The 13,837-nt window shown below is 45.8% G+C and overlaps 1 protein-coding gene across 1 annotated transcript in view; it reads left to right on the top strand.

Annotated features, from left to right (window-relative positions):
- Positions 1–12,261, top strand: part of Plaat5 (phospholipase A and acyltransferase 5) — a 35,499-nt gene extending 23,238 nt beyond the window's left edge. The window contains exons 5-7 of the mRNA XM_045137576.1: positions 5,195–5,303; positions 7,760–8,022; positions 11,974–12,261. Coding sequence (XP_044993511.1) covers positions 5,195–5,303; positions 7,760–8,022; positions 11,974–12,066 — 465 coding nt within the window. The 3' untranslated portion in view covers positions 12,067–12,261. The remainder of the gene's footprint in view (positions 1–5,194; positions 5,304–7,759; positions 8,023–11,973) is intronic.
- Positions 12,262–13,837: the final 1,576 nt, after the last annotated feature.

Below are 13,837 nucleotides of genomic sequence, written 5' to 3' on the forward strand. Positions count from 1 at the left end.
TGGGGAAAAGACAGTCCCTTTAATGATGGTGCTGGGAAATCTGGGTTTCCCCATGCAGAAGCATTCAACTAGATCAAAGTCTCTCAACCTGTCCAAAAATTAATTCAAAGTGGATCAAAGACCTTACTGTACTACCTGAAACTTTGAAGTTGCTAGAGGAAAGCATAGGTAAAACATTTCAAGATACAGGCACAGGCAGGGATTGTCTGAACAGGACTCCCAACAGCACAGAAAATAACCCCATGAATTGGCAAATAGGATTGCAAGAAATTAAGAAGCTTTTGCAGCCAAAGAAAACATTAGCAGACTGAAGACACAGACCACAGAATGGAGAATATATCTTTGTCAACTATCAATAGACTTGGAATTAATATCCAGGATATATAAAGAACCCCAAAGCATCCAATTAATTAATAGGCTAGTGAATTGAATATATGGTTCTCTAAAGAAGAAATAGAAATGGCCAATACTTTTTTTTCGGGGGGGGGGCGGGTGTTGGGTAGGGTCTTGCTGTAGCCCAGGCTGACCTGGAATTCACTATGTAGCCTCAGGGTGGCCTTGAACTCACTGTGATCCTCCTACCTCAGCCTCCTGAGTGCTGGGATTAAAGGTGTGCCTCACCATGCCTGGCTGCCAATACTTTGTAATTTAATTTAATTTAATCTTGTTTTATGAGAGTGAGCAAGAGGGAAAGAATTGGCACCCCAGGGCCTCTAGCCTCTGCATTCAAACTCCAGATGCTTGCGCCACCCTGTGCTTATGTATGACCTTGTGTACGTGTGTCAGCTTGAGCATCGGGCTAATGTGGGTTCTGGGGAGTTGAGCCTGGGTCCATAAGCTTCACAGGCAAGCAATGTAACTGCTAAGTCATCTCTCCAGCCCTGGCCAATAAGTTCTTGAAAAAATGTTCAACAGCCTTATCCCCCATGGAAATGCAAATTAAAAGTGTTTTGAGACTCTGACTCACCCTAGTCAGGATGGCTATTATCACCGACAGATGCTGGTGAGAATGTGGAGAAAAGGAACTCTTATTCACCGCTGGTGGGAATGTAAACTTCTGCGGCCTCTATGGAAATCAGCTAGGCGGGTCCTGAAACAATTGAAAATAGGATGCCTTATGACCCAGCTATACTACTGTTGGGTATACACCTGAAGGATAAGTCGACACACCTCAGGGATACTTGCACATCCACATTCGCCATAGCCAGGAAACAGAACCAGTCTAGATGTCCATCAACAGATGAATGGATAAAGAAGATGTGATACATATATACAATGGAACTTTATGCAACCATAAAGAAAAAAAAATCATGAAAATTGCAGGAAGATGGATATAACTTGAAATCATGTTAAGTGAAATAAATTAGACTAAGAAATGCAAATATTACATATCTTATATGCAGAATCTAGACATATATGTATATGTGTGTGTGTATTTTTAAAGTAGTTTATTTATGAGAGAGAGAGAGAGAATGGGTGCCCCAGGACCCCCAGCCACTGCAAACAAACCCCAGATGCATGTGCCACCATGTGCATGTGGCTTACGTGGATACTGGGGAATTGAATCTTGGTCCTAAGGCTTCAGAGGCAATTGCCTTGCCTCTTAGCCATCCCTCCAGCCCTGTGTTTGTATTTTTATAGGACATGAAACTAGAAAAGGGATCATGAAAGAGGAGGAAGAGATCTTAATGGGGGTAAAAAACAGGATAATGGAATACATGTAAAGGGAAAGCAGAAGGGGGACTAACGGCAGGAAGAGAGGAAACCAGCTGGGGGGAGGGCAGGGCTGGGGGTGAAGATGCTCCAGTGAAACCCATTGCATGTATGGCAACCTAAGCAATGGATCATGAAACGTGGAAAGAAAAAAAAAAAAAAAAAAAAGAATACCTAACTGAGAGAATTTCTTTAGCCTGGAAAAAGGAAATCTGAATACCCTGCAACTAATGTACTTACTATTGAATGACTAGATTGGAATCTGGACAAGGATTTTCACTTAATCACTTCTAATCAATGAATGTCGACAGACCTCAGTTATCTATAAACATGTACTTAAAACTATTATAATCACTATATTCAGCAAGGAGGCAGGCTAGAAGATTAATGTCCAAAAATCAGTGTTGTTTCTGTATTCTAGCTACAAGTCATATGACAATGAACTAAAAATAATTTTATTCACAGTAGTATAAAGGCACTCAGGAATAAGTGTAGTATTATGAAGTCTACCAAGTGTTGGCAAAGTGAGATTAAAATTTTGTTTATTTTTATTTATTTGACAGAGAAAGAGGGAGAGAGAAAATGGGTGCGCCAGGGCTCCAGCCACTGCAAATGAACTCAAGATGCATGTGCCCCCTTGTGCATCTGCCTAATGTGGGTCCTGGGAATCGAACCAGGGTTCTTTGGCTTTGCAGGCAAACGCCTTAACCACTAAGCCATCCGTCCAGCCTGAGATTAAAATTTTAAATGAAAAGTTACTTTATGTTTGTGCATTGGAAAATGCTGTAATACTAATGTATCAGTCTTTAACATTTATAAATAAGTGACATTTCTCTAAAATAACAGTAGGCTTTTAGTTCTTTTTGTTTGGTATAAATTGATAAAATAAATGATTCTAAAATTTATATGGAAAAGTAAAGGACCCAAAATATCCAAATCAATATTGAAAAAAAATCAAGAGAATAATTAAGCAAAACGTGTTCTATCTGAGCTCTGCTGCAACATGGATAAAACAAAACACTATGTTAGGACTCTGTCTGCGCATCATCCCCTGACCCAGCTCCCTCACCCCACTTCCCTCAACCTGGCTCGGCGCAGCCCAGTTCTGGAGAATGAAGTTTGTGAACAAAGAGGTGCATCTGAGGATAAGAATGTCTAACAGAGGGCTGGAGAGATGGCTTAGTGGTTAAGGCATTTGCCTGCAAAGCCAAAGGATCTCGGTTCGATTCTCCAGGACCCATGTAAGACAGATGCACAAGGGGGCACATGCATCTGGAGTTCGTTTGCAGTGGCTGGAGGCCCTGGCACGCCCATTCTCTCCCTCTCTCCCTCCCTCGGCCTCTATCTCTCTCTCCAATAATTAAAAATTAAATATATTTAATATTGATATTAAAATTTATATTTATATCTTATATATAATTTATATATAATTTATATATTCTATAATATATATTATAATTATATTAATTATATATATGTATATATACATATATATATATATATATATATATGTATGATAAAAAAGAAGATCTAACATAAATACTCACACCTGTCCAGTGATAATAGAAATGGTTCCCAAGGTTCAGCTAGGAGACCTGGACAAAAAGCGGTACCTGGTGGTTGTGATCTCACAGCTGGTCAGTTCTACTTCTTGATTCAGATGGGAACTCATCTCAGAGGATGCCTGGTTTGTCTTTGCCAACAAAGTCATTCCATTCACCAGTGCCACTATGGGCCAGCTATACCAGCAACACCACAAAGACTTCTTTCTACACATTGCCTACAGTGATGGACGTGTCTTCAGTCTGTGAAACTGCAGTTCCTGAGGTGGGGGGCTGGCCCATTCCACATTCTACAAAGAGAGGTGGCGCCCTTCCTTGACCTCTGCCTCCTTCCTCAAGGCTTAAGTGTGCCGGCCTGCAGCACGAAGGTCGAAGCAGACCCCGAAGGGGGAGTGGGAATGGTTCTGAGACAAGAACACAAGGAATGGAGCCAAGACAAGTTCTGATCAAGGCTCAGGTTTATTCAGGCAGACACAAGCTTATATACAGAAGACAATGCCCCCGTGCCAGGGCCATGTGGTAACGCCCCTCTATCAGGTGCCTGTGCCTTATGTTCAGTAATGCCTGGCGTTATTTCACCTGGGCTGCCTTCTCACCTAGGCTGTAGGATAAGAGATTAAAGACCACCTGTAGCTCCCGAAGTCAAATACCAACTGCAGCGCCCCCGCGGCTCCCGACACTTAAGTACTGTCTCCCTTCGTCAACAGTGTCTCTTGCTAAACTTAGAGCCCACTTCTTTGGCTAGACCAGCTAGCTAGAAAGCTCTAGGGATCCTGGTACCACCACCTAGCTTTGGGATTATAGGCACATGCTGTTGCACCCACCTTTTGTATGGGTGCTAGGGATCTGAACTTAGGTCTTCACGCTTTTGTGGCATGTACTTTATCCACTAAGCCATTTCCTCAGACCCCCCCCCCCCAGTAACTGTTTTTAGTAACGTGGAAGTCCCTCATATTCCCAATGGCATATTTACTCCTTTATGTATATTCTCATTCTCTATGTCTGTCCTTGAAACACACCCACGTTCATGCATACTCATGCACACACGCATTACCTGCTCGATGATCACTCTCTCTTGTCCAAGCCTCTTTGAGAGCCAGTATATTGTCAGCAGTCTGGGTCCAGTGAGTAGATCCAAACCACATAGTAGGTTAAACAGGAAGCGTTTGGAGAATCATTATGATGAAAGACTGTCTATAAAAATGTGAGGACACTGTATAGGGTGCCCCAGGACCGAGGGGGAGCACCCAGGGAAGGACACCGACTTTTGTTGGGCTGCAACTGGTGTGTCCTTACTGTGCAGTCAGGGCTGGAGTGTCCAGCCACTGGTTTGGGCCCATGGGAAAGTGGGCACTTTTAGGTGGGCCATCTAGGGGATTTGCTGAGGAAAGCAGGGTGCCAGGAGGGCAACAGACCTTTGAAAATTGATCATCCTGTGACGATGTGCTCCAGAGAGGTAAGGCTGCAAGATGGGTGGGGCTGAGGAGTCAGGGTCAAGGCAGAGCTCTCCCAGGTACCCTCCCATCTCAGTACGGCCAGCATCCTGCCCACCCCGCCCGAGACCTCAGGAGGACCCCTTCCCCTTGCAGTGGCCCTCGGAGCTCTCTACCCTGGAAGCTTAAACAGGTCCACTTCCAAGGGGCAGTGAGTGGAACAAGGCGCACATTGGTACATTTGAATGTTGGTCGCTGGCACAGGCAACCTCAGTACTTGTGGCAGCGTGTACTGTAGCAGGAGCAGGACACCCTGTGGTCTTCCGTGGGAAGAGAGGGCTTAGGTGAGGTCTTTCTGCCCAGTGCTGAACCTCAGAGATCCACACGGACTTACATTTTGCTGAGCCGGATAGGTGATCTCCAGACAAGGTCTGTGGAATTCCTTGGGCGTGTGGAGTTTACCTTTCGCTTTTTTCCCCACCACAGGGCAAACCAAGACCCAGACCTGGAGACCTGATTGAGATTTTTCGAATCGGCTATGAACACTGGGCCATCTATGTGGAAGATGATTGCGTGGTCCATCTGGCTCCCCCGAGTAAGAGTGGATACGCTGTTGAAATATTGATATGGAAGTCAACAAAGTAAACAGAAATATAGCCAGTCACCATGCTCCTCCGCAGCGTCCCTCTTTAGCAGAACATGCCTGGACCTTTATTTACTACATAATAGGCTTTGGTCTCTGTTCACCAGTCATCACCGTGTGTCCAGCCCTAAGAGGGACATGAATGTGGAGTTCCCTTTGTTACCATTGTTGCGTCCGTCCTCACACTTCTGAGGGTACTTTGGGAATGGGGAAGACACTTATATGCCACTTGTTTCCTATTGTCCTCAAATGCTGTTTCTAGTTTTCTGTTCATCCTTGATACCTTCCTGTCCTGTTCTATTGTGCTCCAGGCTGCTTCAAGCTAAATGCACACAGTGCTCATTTCACTCCTCAAAGCAGCATTCCCACAAGGCTGACATTGAATTTGTGGTTGATGAAAGCTTAGGGGAGACTTGACGGGAGGCCAGGTGGTAGGAGGGAGATCACAGCAGAATGTGACACAGCTTGAAGTTGAATGTCCAGAACCATGGCTACTGGTGCCAGGGACACTCCCAGTAGACCTAGGGGGTGGGGGACATTGTTATTTACGTGGATGCATTTTGAGTTTTGTATCTCTGTGACTATTGCTAGTTCAAAATGGTATTACATAAGGGCACCACCAAGGGTCTTTGGCTCCAACTTGTTTGCAACTCTGTTTTCTGGATGCTCTCCCTGTGGCCCCATCTTCTACCTTGCTGGGCCTTTCCTGTATAGTAGAATCCTCCTTTTCTTCTCCTGTCCTACTCCATCCACTTCCTGTCTAATAAAAGAACATGAAAATTCACCTTGCAGACTGTGTCCAAGAGTGTTCCCCTCCTCGTATATAACTGAGTAGATGGTCAAGAGTTACACCCCTGCCATTAGATCTTCCTCTAAAAAAAGGTTCTGCCATCCCTGCTCCTGAGTGCTGGACCACTGTTGTAATATCAGTAGCTTTTCCTGGAATGTGTCAGAACTAAACAAGAAACATCTTAAAATCTTTTATTTATTTATTTGCAAGAAGAGGGAAAGACATACAGAATATGAATGGGTATACCAGAGCCCTCTTGTCATTGCAAATTCCAGATGAATGTACCATTTTGTGCATCTGGCTTTCCATAGGTACTGGAGAATTGAACTCAGGCTGGTAGGCTTTGCAAGCAAGTGTCTTTAAATCACTGAGCCATCTTCCCAGTCTAGGAGCATTTTTTTTGGAGTATGTGTAGACAGTGTATGCACAGATGCATGTGGTGGAGGATGTGAGGGGGGCCTCCTCTATCCCACTTCCCTCTTGTTTCCCTGAGACAGTCTTGCACTGAACCTGGAGATGCTGTTTTTTGGTTCGACTTTCTGACCAAGGAGCCTTGGTGGTCCTCCTGGTTCTGCTTTTCTCAACACTTGGGTCACGGGCACGTCTGGCCATGCCTGGCTTTCTATATGAATACTGGGGATTGAACTCAGGGCATCATGCTGGTGCAGCTTGCTTTCTTATCCACTGAGACATTTCCCCAGCCCCAAAATAAGCAACATTTTCTGCTCTTGGATGCCTGAGAAAGAAGGAGACACATACTTGTATAGCCAAGTGGTTGTAACAGAAAAATGTTTTAAAAAGGTGGTTTTGATTTTCATTGATACAATGATGGTAGATATTGTTGAGGTAGAATATGATGTTCAGATACATGTATATTATGTGTGATGATCACGTGCAGGTAACTAGCATATCCACCACCTCAAACATGTATCTTTTCATATTTTTGTGTGTGAGAAGTTTCAAAATCGTCTCTTTGGCCTTGGGCAGGTTCCTGACCCTCTTAGAGTCCCTGTGTCTTCTAAGGCTCAAACATGGGAAGCAACAGTTTTTACTTGCTTCTTTATCTCAATGTCATGGAGCTCTGTTTGAAAAACAAAATCCATATTTGAATACTGGTGAAGGCCATGGGGGTCTGCGTGGACGCTGGTGGGAGTGGACACCATCCTGAGTCCCATCTGCTTAGCCCTCCTCTGCCCCTGACGTGGCCACACATGGAGGCATGTTGTAAAATCATTGTGATCATGAACATGACAGGCTCTTATCCAGGAGAGTTGATATTAGTGAAGTTTGATTAGAAAGCAAGACTCAAATTCCAGGACTTGGTCAGGTCAATACAATTCAGTCCAGGCCCCCCCCAGAAGGTATTTCTAGAGTTACTAGTGCAAGATCTTGTGGAGGTGGAGAATCAAGAACATAGTGCAGGATGAACTATTCCTTGGGAAAGTTGGTCCTTTTTGGTCCATTTACTCCAACTCTCTGTCTTCTCTTCTGGGCCCTTTGTTGCTGATGACACCGAGGCCCTCGGGAAGAAGCTGACGGAGGTCTCAGGTGGAGCTGTCTGGGCCTGTCCCCACCCCTCTGTGCAGCTTTCCAAATTTTGTTTGTCTTTGCTCTCTAGGTGAGGACTTTGAAGTCGGCAGCATCACTTCCATCTTCAGCAACCGAGCAGTTGTCAAGTACAGTCGCCTGGAGGATGTGCTGCATGGCTGCTCGTGGAAGATCAACAACAAGCTGGACGGGACGTACCTGCCCCTGCCTGTGGACAAGATCATGCAGCGGACCAAGGAGATGGTCAACAAGATCGTGCAGTACAGCCTGATCGAGGGCAACTGTGAGCACTTTGTCAATGACCTCAGATACGGCGTGCCCAGGAGCCAGCAGGTGCGCTTCTGCTTGCTCTCCTGGGGTTCTCGTGGGACTGCGGTGGGTGGTGCCGGCTCATCAGTGAGCAGGGTGGCAGCTGCTGTTTTCATCGCATTTTGTGTTGTTAGTGGGGCCTTCTATTTCTACAGGACTGCGTGGTTCAGGAGGCACTGCCACCTCTATTTCCCCAGGGAGAAGAAGCATTAAGCTCATCTGTTGGAATCCCAGCTCAGCCATCGACTAGGGTGGCTTTCTCCTTCCTTCAGTTGTTCTGTTTCTGGCTATTCCCTGTGTGTGTGTGTGTGTGTGTGTGTGTGTGTGTGTGTGTGCGCGCGCGCGCGCGTGCGTGTGTGTATGAGCCAGAGGACAACCCTCAGGTTGTGCTGTTTCCTTGGCAGTACTGTCTGTCTATCCTTTTTTGTTGTTGTTGTTGTTATTGTTTGTTTTTCAAGGTAGGGTTTCACTCTAGTTCAGGCTGACCTGAAATTCACTATGTAGTCTCAGGATGGCCTTGAACTCATGGTGATCCTCCTACCTCTGCCTTTCAAGTGCTGGGATTAAAGGTGTGTGCCACCATGCCTGGCTATCTTTCTTTTTTGAGACAGGTTCTCTCACTGGCCTGGAATTTGCCTATCAATTAGTGAGATCCAGGGATCTACCTGTATCTATCTTCTTAGTGCTGCAATTGTAAATGCACACGTGTGGGCTGCAGAGATAGTTTAGCAGTTAAGGTGCTTGCCTGTGAGGCCTAAGGACTCAGGTTTGATTCTCCAATACTCACATAAGACAGATGCCCAAGGTGGTGCATGCGTCTGAAGTTTGTTTGCAGTGACTAGAGGCCCATTCTCTCTCTCTCTCTCTCTCTCTCCATCCCTCTGTCTCTAATAAATTAAAAGAACAGGCTGGAGAGATGGATTAGTGGTTAAGGCACTTGCCTGAGAAGTCTAAGGACCCAGGTTAGATTCTCCAGGGCCCGCATAAGCCAGATGCACAAGGTGGCGCATGCATCTGGGGTTTGTTTGCTGTGGCTAGAGGCTCTGGTACACCCATTCCCTCTCTCTCTCTCTCTGACTCTAATAAATAAATAAATGAAAATCAATATATAAAAAACCCTTAAAAATGAAAAAGAAATGCATGTGTGTGTGTGTGTGTATGTGCAAGTGCATGTGCACATGCATGCATGTATATGCAGTGGCCAGAAGTTGACATTGGAGGTCTTACTCAGTCACTCCCTACCTTATTCTTTGAGACAAGTCTCTTGCTGAACCCAGAGCTCACCAACTAGGTTAGGCTAGCTAGTCAGTGAGCCCCAAAGGTTCTCTGTCTCCTCTGCAGCCCTGGGATTAGTCATGAACTACAATTATTGGCATTTTGTGTGGGCTTTGGGAATCCAAACTGAGGTCTTCATGCTTGCATGACGAGCACTCTCCCAGCCCGTCTTCTTCACATGGGTTCAGAGGATGGCATTCTGATCTTCATGCTTGTGCGGCAAGCACTTTACCAACAGCTATTTCTGCAGCCCAGACTGTTCCTTTCTACATTAAGTGTGAATAAATCAGGGTAGATACTTTGCCATTAAAATTGCAGACTAGTAGCCCACAGGTTACATCTTGGCTAAGTGTGTGTGTGTGTGTGTGTGTATGGATGGATGGATGTACAGCATGTGTGTGTTGCACACCCATGCAGAGACCAGAAGAGAATGTTGCTCATTCATGTGTTTTCTTGAGACACAGTTTTTCCCTGGAGCTGCGCAGTACAGTCACACTGATGATCAGTGAGCCCCAGTGATTCTCTGATCACTCCCTACAGTATTGGGGTTACAGTCATGAGTGGCCACATTCAACATTTATTTATTTATTTATTTATTTTTGTCTCTTTCAAGGCAGGGTCTCGCTGTAGCCCAGCCTGAACTGGAACTCACTCTGTAGCTCCAGACTGGCCTCAAATTTAGGGTGATCCTCCTACCTCAGCCTCCTGAGTGCTGGGATTAAAGGTGTAAATCACCACACCTGGCTGTACCCAGCTTTTTCTGTGGGTGCTGTGGAATTGAACTCAGGGTGATTCTGGCCCTTATGGTTTATTTATTTATTTGAGGTAGGGTCTCACTGTAGGTCAGGTTGACCTGGAATTCACTGTGTAGTCTCAGGGTGTCTGCAAACTCATGGCAATCCTCCTACCTCTGCCTCCCAAGTGCTGGGATTAAAGGTATGTGCCACTATGCCTGGCTGTTTTAAATTTTTTTTTAAATTATTTTACTTATCTGGGGGGGGGGAGAGGGAGAGAGAGAGAGAGAATGAAGGGGTATAAATGGGTGTATCAGTGCCTCTTGCTACTGCAAAGTAGCTTGCACTACTGTGCCTCTCCTCAGGCCTTCACGTTTGTGTGGCAAGCAGCCATACTCACTGGCCATCCTCCCAGCCTATTTTCAAATTTGAGTTACTTATTGACTTTTCTATAATTAAAAATACAGAAAATTTACAGAAAATCATCTGGGTTTTCAACCAACTGCTGAGAACATTAGGTCAGCATTCCAGGACAGGTGCCCTCTGCTCTGTGTGATGTGTGAAGGTGGGCATGCCACCTGCCGGCTCCAGTCTTATTACCTGCTTGGCTTGTAATGCATTTGGCTCTGTGATCTTCCCCCTGCCCCATACAGGGCAGTGATAACTAAATGCAGTATACACAGTACACGTGAAAGAGCCTTGAAAGCCTCAGTATCTGTACCAAGTTAAGCTTCTATGGTTAATAGCTGACTCTTCCTAAAGGCCCAGAGATAATACATATTAGTCCCTCTGAAATACATGAAAAAAAAAAAAAAAGGGATTAAAGGTGGAATGCCAATTTTCTCTTTTTTTCTTCTTTGTGCTTCTTAGCTTCTCGAATCCCCGTTGGTCTCCCTGCGAATCACTCTCAGTGAGCAGGGTCCTCCCCCACCCCCTCCCCATTTGCTTTCTGCATCTTCATCCTCCAAACTCTGCACCTCACACGCACCTGCCCTCATTCTCATGAGGCATTGTACTTGAGCACGGTGGGTTCTGGTAGGAAGGACCGCCTATCTCATGAGCATTTGCAAGTGAGCACAAGACCACAAGGGGCTGAGGAGAGGACCCAGTGGGTCAGGTGCTTGCCATGTAAGCGCGAGGACCTGAACTCAGACCCCCAGCTCTCACACGGAAGCCCGGAGTGGTAATGTGCACCTATGATTCCAGTGCCGGGGAGGTGAAGGCAGGAGGATCCCCGGGGCTTGCTGGCTGGGTCGTCTAGCTGAGTCCCTGAGCTCCAGGTTCATGAGAAGCCCTGCCTCAAAAACAAGGTGGAGAGCAACCAAGGAAAACATCTGACATTGACCTCTGGCCTCCACACACGCGTACACCTGTGCCCACACACCCATACCCATATGAATGCACCTACCCCCTGCCCTCCCACACAGAATAAAGAAAAAAAGACCCTAAAGATGGAGGGCATAATAGGAGGCCCTCTGAAGACCTCTGGCCTAGGGGTTGCAAGGCCCAAGCACAAGTGTTAAATGTGGATCCTGATTCACTATCCGGTTTTGCCCAAGTGAATTCCCTCCTCTGGCTCTCAGACCTCTGTTATTGAGTGAGGGCCTCAGTGGCTATAATCGATTCTCTGTAGAGATTGTTTTCTTTCTCTTTTTGCCTCTGGGCACTAGTCTATAGGCAGACCCTGTGCTGACTGTGTCTGCAGAAGGGAAAGGACTGGAAGTGTGGGTGCCTTCCAGGGGAAAGGAAGCCTGTGGCCCTGGGTGTCTGTCTTCAGCAACCCCAGCTTCTCTTGGTCTCTTGCAGCTCTGGGGTGTTTGGGAATGTAGGCTAGTGTAGGGCACCTCCTTTAGGAAAAGACTCCAGGTAGGGTGGGTCTTGAAGGGGAACGGTGGGGTAGAGGAAGGGGAGGAGGGGCTAAGCCCGGGATTGGCTCTGACTGTCCTTGAACTGATGTGCTTTGCAGGTAGAGCACGCTCTGAGGGAGGGAGCCAAGGCTGCAGGCGTCCTTATTTCTGCGGTAGTGGATAGCATGAAACCCAAACCTGTAACTGCTTGAAGGTGCTGAAATTCCAAGTAGAGGAAGAGCTGCGGACAGAGAAGATGCCTCCCTTCTTTCTCTTTGCCGTTCCCTCCCAATGGCCCTGTTTCAGAAAATTGTGTTTCTGAAGATCTGAAATGTATCTAATTACCCTTCCAGAAATACATCTGATCTATGTGATCACCGACCTGCAGACTCAGGATGGGAAGATTATCTGTCGAGTGTCTTTTATGTGCCGCCCACTGTAATTTAATTTTACTCACTTTGTAGGAAGGACCTTTGCTGGTTTCTTAGGCCAACTTTAGTCTGTGATGCTGGAAAACCATCCTGTCCTGAAAATATCTGCTTGAACATTTCCATGAACAAAGAACTTTCCCCAGAAGTTCTTTTTATTGAATTAAAAATGTCTCTAGCCTCTTTCCATTCATTTTAATGTTGTTCTTTTGGACACACAATGCACGTTGGTGGTGGGTGGTGGGTGGCTTCAAGAAAAGCTATGGCTGACTATTTAGGACCAACTGTCTCTTATTTTGGGAACACATTTATGACAAATACTTTTAAAATTTATATATTGAATTTGTTTCTTACTGTTTAAATGTTTTGAATGGCTTATGTATTTATTCACAAGCAGAGACAGAGAGAGTGAGACAGGGAGAATGGGCGTGTCAGGGCCTCCTGCCACTGCAAATGAACTCCAGATGCATGTGCCACTTTGTGCATCTGGCTTTACATGTGTACGGGGGTGGAGGGTGTCATACCCCGTCCAACAGGCTTTGCAAGAAAGTGCCTTTAACTGCTGAGCTATCTCCCTAGCCTCTCTTTTAAAGTAGTTGATCTATGGGCTGGAGGGATTGCTTAGCAGTTAGGGCATTTGCCTGCAAAGTCAAAGGACCCAGGTTTGATTCCCCAGGACTCATGTTAGCCAGATGCACAAGGGGGTGCACATGTCTGGAGTTGGTTTGCAATGGCTGGAGGCCCTGGCGCGCCCATTCTCTCTCTCTCCCTCTTTCTCTGTCAAATAAATAAAAAAAATAATAAAATATTAAAAAAATAGTTGATCTAAAGTATGATTGAAGGGCTGGGGAGATAGCTTAGTGGATAAAATATTGCCTTGCAAACATGAGGGACCCAAGTTTAACTCCCAGTACCCACATCAAAATGTTAGGCATGGTGACACACCTCTGTAATTCTAGAAGGGGCAGGGAGACAGAGATAGGAATTTTTCTGAATAGATGAGCTTAAGGCCATGAGAGACTCTATCTTACAGGAGATGGATGATGTCCTTGAGGCTGACATCTTGGGTTGTCCTTTGACACACATGTGCGCATGCACTCACATACACATGTGCACTCATACACATGCAGACATGCACACACACACACACACACACACACACACACACACACACACAGCACACACACATACAATCAATAAGACCAGTGCTTGCTTTCCTGCCTGGTAGTTGCCAATTTGAAGTTTCTGTTCTGATTATTTCAGATGAACGTTTAAAACATTTACATCAGCTGATCACTACTGTGAGAACCAAAGTGAGGAAGGAGTGACGTTTGTGGGAAGGAAGGTCTGCCTAAGCCGAAGCCAGCTAAGACAGCTTGAGAGTGTTTCTCCTGTGGCTCTTGAAATGCCCAGGAAACAAGGAGGATGTGGAAGGCACTAGCAAGATGAAACCCTCTAAGGGTTTCAGATAGACTCAGTGATCCGCTTTGGTTTTTGTGTTCCAGCGCTTTCTCAGCAATGGAAACTAGACGGCCTTCTTCAGATGCTGGGGCCT

The sequence above is a fragment of the Jaculus jaculus genome, chromosome 1 (assembly GCF_020740685.1).
Source record: "Jaculus jaculus isolate mJacJac1 chromosome 1, mJacJac1.mat.Y.cur, whole genome shotgun sequence".
In the NCBI taxonomy this organism is placed as follows: Eukaryota; Metazoa; Chordata; class Mammalia; order Rodentia; family Dipodidae; genus Jaculus; species Jaculus jaculus.